Source organism: Ovis canadensis, chromosome 5 (assembly GCF_042477335.2).
Source record: "Ovis canadensis isolate MfBH-ARS-UI-01 breed Bighorn chromosome 5, ARS-UI_OviCan_v2, whole genome shotgun sequence".
NCBI lineage: Eukaryota > Metazoa > Chordata > Mammalia > Artiodactyla > Bovidae > Ovis > Ovis canadensis.
This window is the reverse complement of record NC_091249.1, coordinates 25,628,245-25,642,813: the sequence shown is the minus strand read 5'-3', so window position 1 is coordinate 25,642,813 and position 14,569 is coordinate 25,628,245. Positions and strand designations below refer to the sequence as shown.

Sequence of the window (14,569 nt, the reverse complement as noted above, 5' to 3'; positions counted from 1 at the left end):
GCATGTAATAAGTGTATATCCTCTGGCTATAAATAGTCACCAGCCCAGCACTGAATCTGTGGTCACACCAGAGCCACCTTATAAATACCCAGCGCTGGGCTATAAATTTCTGAGCCGTGATGTAGGCAGGCGTGATACCTAGCTAGGGAGGGGTGGGAGGGACCTGCAGCCCCACCCCCCACATGACATCATTGTTTCTGTAGTAACAGACGGCTCTCTGGGGGACCAAATGAAGAGAGGCCTTTAAAGGGAGGAGGCAAACAGATAGAAAGCTTTGGGGGCGGGGGGTAGGGGGGATGCTAATCCTGAGGCCTACCAGGTGGGATCCCTGGTGCAATGGACTCTCAGGTGTTCAACCAGTACCAGGGAGAAAATTCCATGTCCTTTTATGTCCTCTCTAGAGGGTCTCAGGTCCCGTCCCTGTGTCTAGCAGCTCATGTGAGACTCAGCTGGGGAGAACAGGGGAGCCAAATGGTCTCTCTCCATCCTCCCGCCTCCTGGGGGGGTCTCTCCACAGCTCTGGGGCCACTTGCTGAAGGGGAGTTGAAATGTGCGCCCACCAGAGCTCTGCACCCCAGTTCTGTCCTCACCAGGGTGGGGCCGTTGCTCCTAGCAGAGGTTTTAGGTCAATTTCAGTCTTAGTAATATAAAAAATATGTGAGCAATTCGGCGCATGTCTCAGAGAGCCTCGTGGAAGTCATGGTCGTGCTCAGATGGTGCTCGGAAAGGAAGAGGAGGCAAGGCTGATGTTTTGGCCCCAGAAGGATCTGTGGGGTGGGATGTCATTTTTTCAGGTGTATGAGAAGCGGTTTCATACACAGTGATGAGGAGCTGCTGCTTGCATCCCTGAAGATAGAGGAGGAAATGTGTTTTGATGGCAGGTGGAGCGATTGAAGTTAGTTGGGAGGAAGGGTGAGTGACCTACTTGTCCCCATTTGCCCAGGAGTTTCCTGGTTTCAGCGCTGAAAGTCCCTTTTCCCAGGAAAGCCCTGTGTCTCCTGAAAACCAGGATGGTTGGTCGTCTGAGAACAGCGGTTTTCCGCCAAGGCCGATTTTGCCCCTCAGGAACACTTAGCAACTGCTGTGGGCGCTTTTGGTTGTCACAACAGGAGGGGGGGCGGTGCTGTTGGCATCTCGTGAGTCAGGACGAGTGCACAGGACCGTCTCTCAACAAGGAACCACCTGGCCCCAAATGTCACCGTAGATCATCCTCAACCTGCAGTCGGGCTACCTCCTGATAAGCCCGTCATAAATTGAAAATATTGTAAGTCAAAAATGCTTTTAATACACTTAACCTACCGAACATCGTAGCTGAGCCTAGCCCACCTTAAACGTGCTCAGGACACTTCCACTAGTTTACAGCTGGGCAAAATCATCGAACACAAGCCTATTTTATAATAAACTGATGAATATCTTTCGTAATTTATGGAATACTATACCATAAAAAAACAGTTTGAAAAACAGGGTGATTATCTGGGTTGTTATTATTTTTTAGTCGCTAAGTCCTGTCTGACTCTTTGCCATGGATTTTATATAGCCCACCAGACTCCTCTGTCCGTGGGATTTCCCAGGCAAGAATACTGGAGTGGGTTGCCATTTCCTCCTCTACAGGATCTTCCTGACCCAGGCATCAAAGCCATGTCTACTTTAACTCCTGCACTGGCTGGCGAGTTCTTTACCACTGGGCCACCTGGGATGCCCGATTACATGGGTACAGAAAGGTTGTAAGTGTAGTGGTTGTTTACCCCCCTGACTGGTTGACTGGGCGCTGTGGCTCACTGCCACTGCCCAGAATCACAAGAGTACCAGACTATATTGTACTGCATATCGCTAGCCCAGGAAAAGATTAAAATTAATTTTAAAACTTCTTATTTCATATTGGAGTATAGCCAGTTAACCATGTTGTGATAATTTCAGGTGGACAGCAAAGGGACTCAGCCATACCTATACATGTAAGATCAAAATTTAAAATTTGAAGTATGATTTCTACTGCGTATTGCTTTGCACCACGTAAAGTCAAAACTCGAGTCAAACCATCAGAAGTCATGCATTGTCTGTAGTGGTGAGACCAAGCAGCCCTGCCTTGGAGGTGGGTGAGCAGAGCCTGTGTGTCTCTCCTTATGACAGCCCTCCCTTGCCTGTGTTAGCAGAGGCCCCAAACCCTGCTGGGCCTCCCCTCTGAATTTCTTGCAGCTCTGTAGTCTGTGTTTCGATTGGTTGTGTGTAGGGTTCTGGAGCTGGGAGACCTTTTGGGGGAATCATGGGGCTCCTAAGAGGGTCTTTTTGCCTTCTCAAGGCTCTGAGTCCCTTTGCAGTTAAGATGGAGATGATGCTGAGAGTAAGCCCCACCTGGCAGTATGGATCTTTTGCCTGTTATTAAAAAAAAAAATAGTAATGAAAGAATCTTTGAACAGTGATCCCTATTGCCTGTCAAAGAGTTTCCAAGAGGCAAGACATAATTGCTTCCCACATAGACCTGAGCAGGCCACTGCAGCCTCCAGGCCGTGGGCCCCACCATGAGTGCGCTCGTCCCAGGAAGAGAACTTGTCTCCACAAAAGCCCATTTCCCAGACCCAGCAACCAGGGCCAGCCTGCCACCCAAAGAGACCTCACAAATGGAACAGATGAAGGAGTGTGTGAGGTTTACAGAAATTTGGATTCTAAGCTACCTGATGTCCTTTGGAGCAGATTACATTTTGCACGGCGTACGTGAATTGTACTCACAGGGTACAGCAAACTCTTTCTTTCTCACCTGTGTTTAGTGCCTGTTTAGTTTACTACCTGGAGAAGGCAACGGCACCCCACTCCAGTACTTTGCCTGGAAAATCCCATGGATGGAGGAGCCTGGAAGGCTGCAGTCCATGGGGTTGCTGAGGGTCGGACACGACTGAGCGACTTCACTTTCGCTTTTCACTTTCATGCATTGGAGGAGGAAATGGCAACCCACTCCAGTGTTCTTGCCTGGAGAATACCAGGGACAGGGGAGCCTGGTGGGCTGCCATCTATGGGGTCACACAGAGTCGGACACGACTAAAGTGACTTAGCAGCAGCAGCAGCAGTTTACTACCTGGCTGCAGTTTACTAGGTCCCCACTGGCCCTGACCACATGTAAAGCATGGCCAACTAGGTCATCATTTTTGCTGGCCTGGGATGGGCCTGCAGATGGCGGCCAGGATGGCGGTGCAGTGGTCTGGTCCGTACTGGGTTGGCGGGAGCAGGAGGATCAGCTGCCCCTTGTGTGTGTTGAGCCCAACTTTTGAGTGTGGACTTGGGATTGGGCAGCTAATGAGCAGGGGTGGGAAAGCAAGGCCCGTGGGTTTGCAGGCAAGTCTGGCTTGCTGCACCAAGGGGAGCTCTGTGGGGAGCGGTGCTGGCTTTGAATACAAAGGCCATTGCTCCACAAGAGTAGTAATTCTCCGGACACTGCCAGCCCAAGAGGTATGGCCAAATGAGAGGCCCCTGCCCCAAGGATGGTCCAGAGTTCTCTGACTTATTCATGGGCAGAGTTTAAAATACATGCATTAAAAAAAAAATTAAACCACACACACACACACACAGAGTCTGTTGTAGCCATGCTTGTAGCCATGCTGCTGCCCAGGAGTGTCCCTGGCCGTGTGGGACAGTAACTAAGGATGATGGTCCTGAATCCACCGTCTAATACTAGATTTTGAAACTTGGAGATTCATTAATATAATTACTCAAATGCCAGCCTGGCTTGGCAGGGCCTCCTGAATTGTGTTTCTCTCCAACCAAGCACTCCGGCTGCAGGGCGCCCCTGGTGGGCCAGAGTCCTGTTCCCGGGCTGTGGATGGTGGTTGCAGGCCTGTGTTGGCTTCCCCAGTGCACCCTCCCTGGGCGGGGGCCGGGCATTCCCACGGTGCCAAATGCTGCCTTTACGCGGCTTGTCACGAGACAGGCACCTCTGGAGAGTCTTCTGCAGGAGTGAGCAGTCAGCTGGACGAGGCCTTGTTTGAATGCAAGCTGGATCCAGGTTTGGCTGAGGGCCGGGTTATTTTGCTCCTCTGTGACACTTTGCACTTAATTTTGTAGGTTTCTCTTGCTAGGCTGGAATCTTGGAACTGGGACTATGTTTTATCTGCCTTGGCATCTGGCTGTCACCCAGAGTATAGTTTTATACAACCCCATAAACCCATTTTGAATATTGAATTACCTTCAGATGGGAAGCAGCCGACAGCCCATCCCATCCTTGAGATGATGCAAAGGCATGAAATGGCATAAAAATCAGAGATGGGGCAGATAAAGGACGGGAGTGGGGCCAGGGAGAGTGGTGGTGTGCTTTCTGTGTGGGCATTATGAGGAGAGAATGCAGGCAGGTGAGGAGTGATGGAAGCTTCTGAAAAGCTGGAATGAATGTGGCAGGCAAGTGGGAAGCTGTGGGTTAATGGATTGAAAAGGACTTGGTTTCTCAAAATATGTTTTTTTTCCCTTTTTGAGAATGAGAATGAGGTGTCAGGAAAATGGGGAAGGAGCTGCCCTCTCCCTGGCCCCCTTGTTAGAGGGGCCACTGCTGGGGGGGTCATAGGCTCCAGCTTGACCTGTCCCACCCTCACCCCCACTTTCCCTGTATCTCCGGGGCTAGTCCTGATAGAAGGGGCAAGGCCTGTGTGCCCCCAGCTCACCACCGCTCCCAGCTCCCAGCCTACACTCGAAGCGAAGGGAACTCCTCCCAGGCCAGACCCTCCCCACCCAGCTGGCCACCCTGCAGCACAGGGTGGCAGGGAGCAGCCTCAGGGCATGGAGATTATTTGCCTTTTGCTCAGGGGTCTCCTCTCACCCCCGCCCCTCTTCCCGGAAGCCCCGGCCTCCAGGCTCCTTGTGCGGCTGTGGGTGCAGACACAGGGCTGGCTCTTCCTGCCCACTCCCTCCTGGGGACCCCTCAGGACCAGGCCTCCTGGGCTGGAGATGGCTGCCGCTCCCCAGCTGGTGCTTTGCTCCCAGCTCTGGTGGCTAGATTTGGTTCTTAACAATGAATTATTAAAGCAACATGAACAGTGCGTGTCTCATGTACTCACTCACACACGCAGAGCCACTTCTCTGAGCCGATTCTGCCATCGCTGCCCCTTCACTGGCTTCAGACCGTAGAGTCAGTTCTGTTGGTTTCTGAGTGAATTCCCAGCTCTCCTCGCTCCACCTTAAGAATCTCCAGTCGGCCGCTTCCTCCCTGGTTGTGAGCCTCTTTTCCTCTGGCCCCCTGTGACTGTCCTTGGCTTTCTCAAAGATTTGCTTTCCCTTCCAGAGGCCCCCTTGTCAGTGGAGGGGTGGCCTGGTGCCCCGTAGTCTCAGGAGTGTGGTTTGCAGGAGTGTCGCAGTGTGGCGGTGGGTTGGGGGTGTCGCCTCCCTTCCTTCCCTGTGTCCTTCGGCCTGGGACACAGGAATGGAAGTTCCTGAGGTGGAGGCCTGCCTGGCTCAAGGAACATGAATGCGGCTGGACCCACAGGGCTGTGGTTTGCTATCACCTCATTACTGTCTGCTATGATTTGGGGGAGAGAGTCAGGTACATACAGCCTCTCATCCATCTACTGTTTTTGAAAAGGCATTTTTCTGGTTATAAGACTAGTGCGCATTCCATCATTAAAATACCAAAGAAGCACAAAATCTAAAGGGGTAAATAAAAATTATCAAAATTCTACCTCTTAACCATGAATAGCCTTTTGTTGCATTTTTTTTATACCTATTCATGCACAACATTGTATTTTTTTAAAATTTGGGTTTTAAAATTTTAAAAAGTGATAGAAACACTTGGGCATGCTCCTTATAAACATTTAATGCCATTGTGTATTCCAACATATCACAATTTTTCAAAAAATACTCTGTGGTTGTTTAGCATCTCATTATTAGCTGCACTGTCCCTAATTACCAACATTTCTAGTGACTTCTCTTTTCATTTTGGAAATAGGAAATTACCCTTTATTATAAATGTAACGTATGATTATTTTTAAAAATACAGACATGCTTTTTGAGCAACTCATGACGCTTGAGTGTTCCAGAGTTGATGCAGTCCCTCATGTGTGGAGGCCTCTGAGTTGTAAATTCTGCTAGGATGGACATCTGGGCTCACGGAGCACTGTGGCTCTGCTTATGAACTTCAGACAGGCTTCCCAGTGGTTGAATTACCAGGCATGGGGTGGAGACTCTCGTCTATAAGACTTGTCACATATGTTGTGAAATTGCTGTCTGGAAATTTGATGCCCACAGATGGCATGTGAGGGTCCATCTCACCACATCCCCAGCTGTACCCCGTTCGCACTACCAAGAGCCACAGAAAGACACTGCCGTCATTCGCACACATCACACGAGGGCACGCTTCTCACGCACCCACACTCCCATCCCTGTCACAGGTGTGCGTCGGCTACATCCGCTCACACGTCCCCTGATGGACGCGTGCTGTCGACCAACGAAAGAACTCCTGGACGTCACCCCACACACTCTCGTCCTCCAGCCTGCGTTTCCGTGTGAGTCTGAGGTCCCCTCTTCCAGGCCTCTCTGTGTTAGCACTGCTGGAAGGGGAGGGTTCCTGAGGGCCTCAGCCACGGCGGTGCTGGTTCTCTCAGGCTGGGAGTGGGCAGGGGAGCCCGGGGACTGCTTGGCAGTGAGCAGGTGCTGGCCATGGCGCCTTAATGGCAGCAGCCCCCCAGAGCCACCGCCGAGTCACAGGCCCGAGGTGGCCGCCAGCATGGCCCCCAAGAGTTCCCGAGGAAGCAGCTGTTGCCCATCCCTGAGGCCAGCGCCACCGTCTGCCACCAGGACCCTGGGACTGTCTGATGAAGTGTGTCCCCCTGTGACTGGAGGGGAGGCTCGGGGATGGTGAGCTCTGCCCTCCAAGCTGTGGACTTTGTCTTCACTTGTGCGCACGCACACACACACACACACACACACCCAGCACCCTAGAGATGGTGTCCCCCAGGGCCACACAGCCGGGACACACACAGCAGGCCCCAGGCCAGGGCCATCTCCTCCGCCAGGGTCCCCAGGCATACGCACGCGAGCCCGCCCTGGTCAGGCTTGGTCCCCACTGGCTCTACTCACAGGCTGTGGCGCCTGCGTGCACACGTGTATTCATTCACTTTGAACCTCCCCACATCACCATCTACATTTCTTTGGCCCGTCAAGGTGGCAGTGTCTTGGCCTCTGACACCCACCGTTTCTACTCGATGCCCCGTCTTGCCCAGAACTTAACTATCCTTGGGCCCTGTGAAGTGGGAGCTTCGCTAGGACTCCTGAGGCCTGGCGGGAATCCCGTGATCTGCAGCAGAGGAGGGGCTGGTGCAGGACAGAGAGGGGCAGCAGAAGCCTTTCCCCTCCTCCCTGTGGCCGCGGGGCAGGCGTCCAGCTCCCAGAGGGCCCGTAGCCGTCCCATCGTGGGTGGGGCTCCTGTGTTCATGAAGCTCGCTTCGCTCCTTAACTCTGTGTGTTTGGCGTGTGTGACCCTGTCAAGTGTCTGTGCGTGTGTGGCCGAGTGTCAGGAGGTGGGTATCTGTGTCCTGGTGTGGGTTGGAGTGTGTGAATAAATGTCACACCCCAAGGATGTGAGAGTAAATGCTGAGGACTACGAAGTTCAAACTTGCTCCCATGAGGACACTGAAGCACCTGTCCCCGGTCACCCAGTGAGTCCCCCGGTCACGCAGTAAGTCCCCGGTCACCCAGGGGCATGACCAGCCCAGACTGCAGGCCCTGAGCTCCTCAGGCCTGGAGCGAGCGTCTGCGTCGGTGGTGTGCGTCCTTGCTGCGAGGTGTCAGGCCCTACCAGCCCTCTCGGCAGCTGAGCAGCTCCTGTCTGGGGCTCTTTGTGAACCTGCCTTGCTATTAATCTACCTGTTAGTAAAAGAGATTACAATTGCTATAATTACAGGGCGCTGTGGCTCCCCCGTCAGGAGCTGGGCTGAGTGAGAGGCGAAGGTTGGGGGAGCCCAGCCCCAGAGGAAGCTGCTATTAAAAGCCCGGTGTCTGGACACAGTGCAGGCATAACAGCCCTGGCCGGGGTGCTGGGCAGGTGGGCTGGGGTCCCACTAAAGCTCTGGCATGACACAAGTAGCTCATCAGGGCTGAGGAGGGGGAGGACAGAGGTGCGCCCCCCGCTCGGCACCCAGACCTCACAGGCTGCCTAGGGAACGGATGGGCCTCTGCAGGCACAGAATGAAGGGGAAGTGGTGGCGGCCAGGGTGGGACAGTAGCCCTCTTCTCAGGGGCTTCGCAGCCGCCAGCTCCACAGCCACTCCTTGTCTCCTGGATAGACAGGTACCTGGTCCCCCCGCTGGCGTGGGTCCAAAGCTGCGTGTGGCATGGTCCTGGGAGAATGGGACAGGGTGATCATAAAGCGTGGGGGAAGCTCTGCCCCCAGGGGACTGCTGGCGATGTCTGGAGGCCTTTCTGGTTGTCACTGCGTGGTGGTGGTGGGGTCACTACTGGCAGTTAGCGGCTTAGTGCCAGGAGTGCTGCTGTCTGTCTTACAGTGAATGGGACAGTCCCACAGTGGGAGCGGTCCTGCCCCGATGTCCGGGGTGTCGCAGTAGGAAAACCCTGACCACAGCAGAGGGAGCGAATGGCAACGGGCAAGTCAGCACAAAAGAGGGCCCCCAGGACTCCCTGGGGCTGCCTCTCGAGACCTTGGCCCAGGGTGCTCAGCAACTCTGCTCCTGGGGAGGCAGGGGCAAGCAGGGGCCCCAGGCTGACAGCCCCAGTGTGCTTCATCCCGTGGTGGGTGTCAGGACCCGAGGCCACACACTCTTCTATCCACCCCCACTCTCTTTTCTGGCAGGCCTTTCCCTCCTTTTCCAGAAGCAAGCATTGGACCCAGACTGGGGTTCTTGCCCTTGATTCCCCTCTTTCATGTCCTTATTGCCCACCGAGGCACCTGGGAGTGAAGTGCTCAGACTCTGCCCCTCAGCTCCAGCCTGTAGGCCTCTCTGAGTGAGAGGAGTTGGGAGGAAGGTATGCAGGGATGGGAAGGGCTTAAGCCCTCAGGGTTCCGATCCTGCCAGGATACCAGGCACACTCTGGCTTCTCCAGAAAGCACCTCCAGCCCAGCTGCTCCTCTGAGGTGTGGAGCTGAGCAGAACTGAGTGCCCCTGCGTCTGCTCTTCTCTGGATGGGCGTCTCCACCATTCATCCCTGTCCACCGAGAGGGCAGTACTGCTCCCTTTGCACTTTTGTTTCCAACTCGGGTCCCTCCCAGGGCGCCCCCGGGAGAGGGGGCAGGGTGACGACTAGCAGGCAGAGCGGAGCGGCTTGTGGGGCTGGGGGAGGCGTCTGTGGGCTCAGTCCTTCATCTCAGGGCAAGTGCACTGCTTACAGGCAGGCTGTGTGCGGAGTGGCTGCAAGGCCCTTCCAGCCCTTAGGCCGCTGTGTCTCTGTTTTCCGCAGACAAAGCACGGAGATTTTCGGCTGTTGTGAATTCCATGTTTCACACCGAGTCCCTAATAGTGGAGTTGCTTTGCCTTTTTCCCCCGTTTTTTTGCCTTGACAGCTCCAACCTTATAATTTTACCTTCTCCCGCCCCGTGCGTTCCTTTTCTTCCCCCTCTCCCCTTCCTGGGGTTTTTGCTGCTCATCGCCTGGGAACCCCCTTCAGGAGGCATCGCTCCTGACAAGAGGGGAGGGGCTTCCTGTCAAACATTGGGGGTTGATGTTTTGTTTGGTAAAACGTCTGTAAATAGGCTGTGAGGCGATGATTCTACGTGGACCCTAGCGCACGGGAGCGCCTTTTTGTGTCTGTGCACATCTCCGTGTGTGAATGGCAGGATCGGAGAGAAAGGGAAGAGAAGGAGAGGAAGGAGAAGGGAAGAGAGAGGAGACAGATGGCTTCTGGGGGCCCTGGGATGGGTCTCTGCCTTGCTGGACATTGTCTTGGTCTAAATCACCAGCCCTTATCAGGAGAGGGCCCAAAACCCAGACTGTTGAGGGGCCAGTGGGAACATTGGAAAGGAAGCCACTGTCAGCCTCCGGGCTGGCTGTTCAGAGGGCTGGGGTGGGACAGGGGATCTGCCTTCCCCTATTGGGCCATAGGTCCGGAACCTGAACGTGATGTCCAGGTATCCAGAACTCAGAGGCCCTGAGAGGTGGGTACCGGAGGGAACTATTCTCTGCATCACTTTAGATTCTTGGGAGCGGAGCGATGTCAGTCTTCCACCCATGAATCAGAGCTGTTCTCCCCTGGACATGAGGCTGTCTCTTAGGTAGTACAGTCTGCAAGGCCACTCTTGTTTTTTTTTTTTTTTAGTAAAACTTCTTGTTGCCTTAGATCAGCCCCCTTTTAAGCTTCAGGTGGCTTACCTATCCCCAGAGTTGACTTACAGCAAGCTCACTAAAAACCCTGCTTGACTTGACTTTATAAACGTGACCACATCCTTTACCCCCCGTTGGCCTTCAGCCTTGCAGACCACGGAAGGCAGCATTTCAGCTGCTCCTCAGTCGACACCCTCCCTGAATCCATTTTGAGTTGCTCTTCCCCAGCCCAGCTAGAAAATGTCGGCTCCGACTGCACCGTGCTTGCGAACAAAGGTGCAGAACGATTTTGGCTGCTTCGTCCAGGAAATAAATCCCTCTCCGGTGCCAGGAACCGTTGAGTGGTGCCATGTGTTGAGCTGCAGGGCCCAGCACCATGGGCAAGGCTGCCGCGCGGGGTGAGGAGGGTAGAAGCAGGGGATTGGAGGCTCGGGGGACAAGCAGCTTGCCTCCAACACCTCCCACAGGTCTTGGTCAAGGACCCCGATCAGTTACCACTTGGCCTCCTCTCCCAGGCCCGGCTTTCCACAGTCGGTTGCCTGTGGTCTAGTTGGTCCCTGGACCCAGGACGATAGGGCCCTCTCTCTGCCCTGAGGCATCCCAGGCCCTTTCTTTCCGTGCGTACCGCCCAGGCCCGCTTGCTGCCTCTGCCCTGCCCTGTGGAGGCTGGTCAGGCCCGCCTGCTGCGTCTGCCCTGTGGAGGCTGGTCAGGCCTGGTTGCTGCGTCTGCCCTGTGGAGGCTGGTCAGGCCTGCCTGCTACGTCTGCCCTGTGGAGGCTGGTCAGGCCCGCCTGCTGCGTCTGCCCTGTGGAGCTTGGTCAGGCCCACTTGCTGCGTCTGCCCTGTGGAGCTTGGTCAGGCCCGTTTGCTGCCTTTGCCCTGTGGAGGCTGGTCAGGCCCTCCTGCTGCGTCTGCCCTGCGGAGGCTGGTCAGGCCCGCTTGCTGCCTCTGCCCTGCCCTGTGGAGGCTGGTCAGGCCCGGTTGCTGCGTCTGCCCTGTGGAGGCTGGTCAGGCCCGGTTGCTGCGTCTGCCCTGTGGAGGCTGGTCAGGCCTGCCTGCTACGTCTGCCCTGTGGAGGCTGATCAGGCCCGCCTGCTGTGTCTGCCCTGTGGAGGCTGGTCAGGCCCGGTTGCTGCGTCTGCCCTGTGGAGCTTGGTCAGGCCCACTTGCTGCGTCTGCCCTGTGAAGGCTGGTCAGGCCCTCCTGCTGCCTCTGCCCTGTGGAGGCTGGTCAGGCCCGGATGCTGCCTCTGCCCTGTGGAGGCTGGTCAGGCCCGTTTGCTGCCTCTGCCCTGTGAAGGCTGGTCAGGCCCGCCTGCTGCCTCTGCCCTGTGGAGGCTGGTTTCCCCTGGGTCTGCTCCTTCTCTTCTCCTCCTGCGCCCTCTCCTGTAATCACTGATGCTACTGGTCAGCATCACCGAGCCCCATCTAAGTCCACAGCAGTCTGCTGTACTAGGCGCTAATGCTTGGGTTAGGCCTGGAAGAGCCTTGCTGCCAGCCTGAACCAGGGAGGGGCAGCCTGGGGCCCATCCCCTCTGGGAGCCTCTCCAGTCACTGCTGCCCAGCCCCGGCCCCCTGGCATCTCTTAGATCTGAACTCTCCATGCTCTTCTTTCCAGCTCCTGGGCGACATCCAGCTGATTCCCCACCCTGTGTCCATCAGTGACCTCACCGCACTCCCAGCTCCCCTCTTTTCTCCCTGTCCCACGCCTAGTCCTGGTTGCGGGTGTCACCAGCTCACGAGCCCTCGCAAGCAAACTGTTGTGGCCCTGCGGTGGCTCCAGAGTGTCCCTGCCTCTTCACCGCTGTGATTTTGTGAATTCAGCTTCTTCTCCTCTCTTCTGGATTTGTGTTTTATTGGGTTAAAATTCACATAATAAAGTTCACTATTTTACAGTATATTAGTTAATGGCATTTCCCGCATTCATAATGGAGTGCAACTATCATCACTGTCTAATTCCAGAACAGCTCCATCACAGCTCCCAACAAAAACCCCCATATCTGTCAGCTGCTGCTGCTGCTAAGTCGCTTCAGTCATGTCCGACTCTGTGACCCCATAGACGGCAGCCGACCAAGCTCCCCCGTCCCTGGGATTCTCCAGGCAAGAACACTGGAGTGGGTTGCCATTTCCTTCTCCAGTGCAGGAAAGTGAAAAGTGAAAGTGAAGTCGCTCAGTTGTGTCTGACTCTTAGTGACCTCATGGACTGCAGCCCACCAGGCTCCCCTGTCCCTGAGATTTTCCAGGCAAGAGTACTGGAATGGGGTGCCACCGCCTTCTCTGTATCTGTTAGCGGTCTGTCCCAGTTCCTCCTTCCTGCCAGCTCCTGGAGGCTGCTGGTCTGAATGTGCGCCGCTATGAGTTTGCCCGGTCCAGACACTCCGTATCAATCGGATCGTGCTGTGTGGCCTTCTGTGGCTGGCTTCTCTCGCTGAGCAGCGCCACTTCAGCGCGTGTCAGAACTTCATTCCTTTTCATAGCTAAATAGTATTCCACGGTGCGACTGTACCACGTGTTATGTATCCGTTCTTCTATTGATGGCCATGTAGATTATTTCCACTTTGGGTCAATGGTGAATAATGGCGCTATACACGTTTGTGTATGAGTCTTTATGTGGACACGTATTTTTGCTTCTCTTTAGAATTGGCAGGGGAATTGCTGTCTCTTTGCGTTTCATAACCATCTTCAAATGGGCAGCTGGCCACACTCTCTCCCAGCGGTGCTGTCCCCTCAGGCAGGCACCCAGGGTCTCTGACAGGCCCTTACTGACCATTACGCGTCGGCTCCCTTCGCTCCCCGGCATCGTGTATTCCAGCAGACGGAGCTCTCTGCAGACCCTGCGTTTGCCATGCTGCTCCTCTTCTCTGTCCCACTCAGCCTGCCTTTCTCCTTCCCCCTTTGTCCAAACGCCTCTGTCTTTCACACCCCAACTCGGCCGTCAGCCCCCTTAGTACAGAGTCCGCCGCGTCGCTTCCCGCCCCCAGAGCCTGTCCCCCTCTGCAGCGTGGGGCGGGCTCGTAGTGTGTCCCCTGTGCGCCCAGAGCCCAGCCGCAGAGACACTCAAGCCAGTTTCTCCGGCCCCTCATCCAACAGCATCTAGCAGGTAGTAGATGCTTGACGACCCTGTCAAACTGACCTTAAGGCACTGTATTGCTTCTCCTGCAGGTCACAGAGCTGCGTGTGAGCCACCCCCGTGCCCTTGCAGACATGCGAGAACGTCCACTCCCAGTTAGCCCCCCACCGCCCCCTGCACCCTGGGTGTCCGTGTCCTCCCATTCACCCCTCCACCTCCATGGCCTCACGTTGTCCACTCCTCCCACCCAGACCAGCCCCTCCGGAGGTGGCTCTGCGGTGGCCTTTGGGGCCCAGTGTTGCTGGCCGTGAGCGGAGGCGGGCTCAGGGCCCTGTGGCCCTCTGGGACTGCCCAAGGCCGGGGCAGGGGCGAGCAGAGGCGTTGGGCAGTGGCTGCTCCAGACTTGGGTGGGGCCGTGGATCTTGGACCCCGACTCCTGTCACAGAAGGTGGGGCAGAGGCGGTCCCACCAGGGCCCACGCACCAGCCTCACTCGAGCTCCGAATGAGTCAGCCGGCTCAGGCTCCACCAGGTGGCCCAGGGTGGGCGGACGGCTCAGGTGGGCGCAGCGCCACCCCAGCCACCCCACCACAGACTCAGGGGGAGCAGTCACGCCCACCCAGGGGACAGAAGGTCATCGGAGGGGAGAGGGGTGCTGTCTGCACCTGAGGGGTCTGCCGCAGGGGGCGGTCAGGTGAGGCCCGCCTTGGTCTCCCATCTCCCCTCGCACAGACCCCACCCCGTACCTCCTTGGCTGCGGGTCCAGCTCTGGGCAGCCCGCCGTGTGACTCTCCTCTGCCTGAATCACGAGTCTGATCTCCTTCCCGCCTCAAGTGCAGGTGGGTTCCCCAGAGCCCCCTCCGGAGCCCGGCTGCTGCCTTCCTAGGCACAGCCCAGCCCTCTTCCTCCTCCCCCTCAGCCCTCTCCTCTGCCTGGGCCTCTTCCCCACGTGGCTCATTACAACTCCAGTTGTTCAGGTCTTGACCTCAAGAGCCTTCCCTATTGACCCCTGACCAGCGATACTAATCTGTGTCAACAGGCCCCAGGGGTTAAAGAAACACAACCCGCCGCTGCTGCGCTGCCGCCTTAGCAGGTGCCTGAAGGGGGCGGGGTGGCTCCTGGGAGCTCTGGCGCGGTGGGAAGGCGCGTCTACAGTGCCGCTCCCTCGCCCCTGTGCGTCTGCCCTGCCCCCTCCTCTTCCTGCTCTTCCTTGACAGACCCCCTGCTGCCCACTGCCCCCCTCCTCCCCGCCACCCCTTC

The 14,569-nt window shown here is 56.1% G+C and overlaps 1 protein-coding gene across 5 annotated transcripts in view; it reads left to right on the top strand.

Annotated features, from left to right (window-relative positions):
- The window catches only part of NFIX (nuclear factor I X), a 97,107-nt gene that overhangs the window by 40,018 nt on the left and 42,520 nt on the right, over positions 1–14,569 (top strand). For 2 of the 5 annotated variants that reach the window (XM_069590840.1, XM_069590842.1), the window contains one exon: positions 11,859–12,138. The exons of the other annotated variants lie outside the window; for them this stretch is intronic. In XM_069590840.1, coding sequence (XP_069446941.1) covers positions 11,859–11,905 — 47 coding nt within the window. In that variant the 3' untranslated portion in view covers positions 11,906–12,138. Of the gene's footprint in view, positions 1–11,858; positions 12,139–14,569 lie in introns of those variants that run through there. 5 annotated transcript variants of the gene reach the window in all.